Source organism: Blennius ocellaris (genome assembly GCF_963422515.1).
Source record: "Blennius ocellaris genome assembly, contig: SCAFFOLD_55, whole genome shotgun sequence".
Lineage (NCBI taxonomy): Eukaryota > Metazoa > Chordata > Actinopteri > Blenniiformes > Blenniidae > Blennius > Blennius ocellaris.
In genome coordinates, this window is record NW_027661975.1 from 430,001 (window position 1) to 431,747 (window position 1,747).

General features: G+C 54.3%; 1 protein-coding gene across 2 annotated transcripts in view; it reads left to right on the forward strand.

Moving 5' to 3' along the window:
• LOC308148474 (centrosomal protein of 95 kDa-like) overlaps nucleotides 1-1,741 on the forward strand; it is a 15,400-nt gene extending 13,659 nt beyond the window's left edge. For both annotated transcript variants that reach the window (XM_080521937.1, XM_080521938.1), the window contains exons 16-21: nucleotides 283-440; nucleotides 507-581; nucleotides 652-804; nucleotides 870-1,016; nucleotides 1,119-1,190; nucleotides 1,370-1,741. In XM_080521937.1, the coding sequence (XP_080378063.1) occupies nucleotides 283-440; nucleotides 507-581; nucleotides 652-804; nucleotides 870-1,016; nucleotides 1,119-1,190; nucleotides 1,370-1,546 (782 nt within the window). In that variant the 3' untranslated portion in view covers nucleotides 1,547-1,741. The remainder of the gene's footprint in view (nucleotides 1-282; nucleotides 441-506; nucleotides 582-651; nucleotides 805-869; nucleotides 1,017-1,118; nucleotides 1,191-1,369) is intronic.
• The last annotated feature ends 6 nt before the right edge of the window (nucleotides 1,742-1,747 follow it).

The window sequence follows — 1,747 nt, forward strand, 5'->3', positions numbered from 1 at the left end:
TGGGACTGTTTTAACAAGATGTGTAGTGACTAGGAGACGGAGCATCTCTCTGCTTTTCTTTTGTTGTTGTTGTTGTTTTTCTTTGCTGTATTGACATTTGTCTGCTGTGTCTTGTGTGGAACCTTAATGTCTTGGCCAGGACACTCTTGATAAAGATGTTTACGGTTTTTTCTGGTAACATAAAGGTTAAAGTAAAAGAAAAAGTCATTGAATTGAAATGGAGCAGGCTTGTTAGCAGGCTTTGTACATGGTGTGTCAGAACCGTGTTGCTTGTTTTGCCAGTGAGAATGAAGGAGAAGCAGCTCCTCCCTCTGCTCCGGGAGGAGCTGCCTCACCTGCACATCTCTCCTCGGGCTCTCGGTCGCATGTGGGAGCAGCAAATGCAGCAGGTGGAGCGCCTCCATTCCCTGTCGTCCTCTGACGGGCCGGGCCGCAGCCAGGTGAGTGTCCGTCGGCCCCGGGGGGTCACCTTGGACCATTGACCTGAAGCCCCGCTCCTCTGGCAGGTGGAGGAAGTGCAGAGGAAACACCACCTGCTGGTGGAGCTCGTCCGTAAAGACCAGGAGCACGGCAGGCGGCTGGTGAGCAGCGACACACACACACACACACACACACGGGCAGCCGCTCACACACTGAGTCATGTGTGTCCAGAAAGACTTGAAGGAGGGGCTCCAGCAGCAGAGGCTGACCCAGAACAGACTGAGGGAGCAGAGGCAGCAGGTGGCCCGGGCCAGGAAGTACCACGCTGACTACCACGTCCAGCACCGGGCCCGCCTCATGAGGGCTCGCACCAAGGAGGAGCGGGTGGGTGTTGCTCCACCTCCACCTCCACCTCCCCGCTCACTCTGAGCCTCTGGCTTTGTGTGCAGATGTTCAGGCAGCTGTTTGAGGAGGGCTTGGAGCTGCAGAAGGTGCGTCTGAGGCAGCAGAGGGCCCAGGCCAAGGAGCAGCGGCAGGAGCGCCAGCGCCGGCAGCAGGACCACATCCAGTCCATGGAGAACTACTACAGAGACCAAGTAAGAACGGGACACGTCGCCCCCTTGTGCCAGAGGCAGGGACTCGCGCTCTGCGTCATCCTCCATATGTGCTGCTGAGCTAAAGGTTGTTGTTGTTTTCAGTTCTCACTGCTGGCTGAAAAACTTGCACAAGAGCGACAGGAGATCCAGGTTCGGAAAAAAGCTCAAGAAAAGGTGAATGCTTGGACAGTTTGTGGTTACTGCCATGCTTCACACCACCTCTAGAGGGTGCTCATGTCCCCTTAGGACAAAGTGGAACCATGCCATACTTTGGGGAGCTCAGAACACTGCTTCCGTTTTGAGTTCACTCCTGGAAAACAAGTGTTATTTGAATGATTTGTTTTTGGTTTCAGGCCTTGTTGAAGATGCAGCGAGAGCTTCGCTCCAGGATGGAGCGTGAAATTGGTGAGTTGCAGAGGATCATCATTCACAATGACGAGGACGGTGACATCCAGGACCTGGAGGTGCAGAGACTGCGGAATCGGCTACAGATGGCATCTTTCCAGTTCAACACCAGCTACCTGCACTGACCAGCTCAAGCCTACGCCGATTGGTGTGGAAGGAACTTTTCTGCAGTCGTCGGCCAACGGTACGGCCAGAGCTTCCACTCGGACATCTTCTCCAGAGAAGAGCTCACATTGGACCCACACAAGTTCACCTTAGATTTGAACCCAACACTCCAACCAAATGTAGCTACTGGCATTCTCTCTTCACTTCAGCTGCTGCACCTG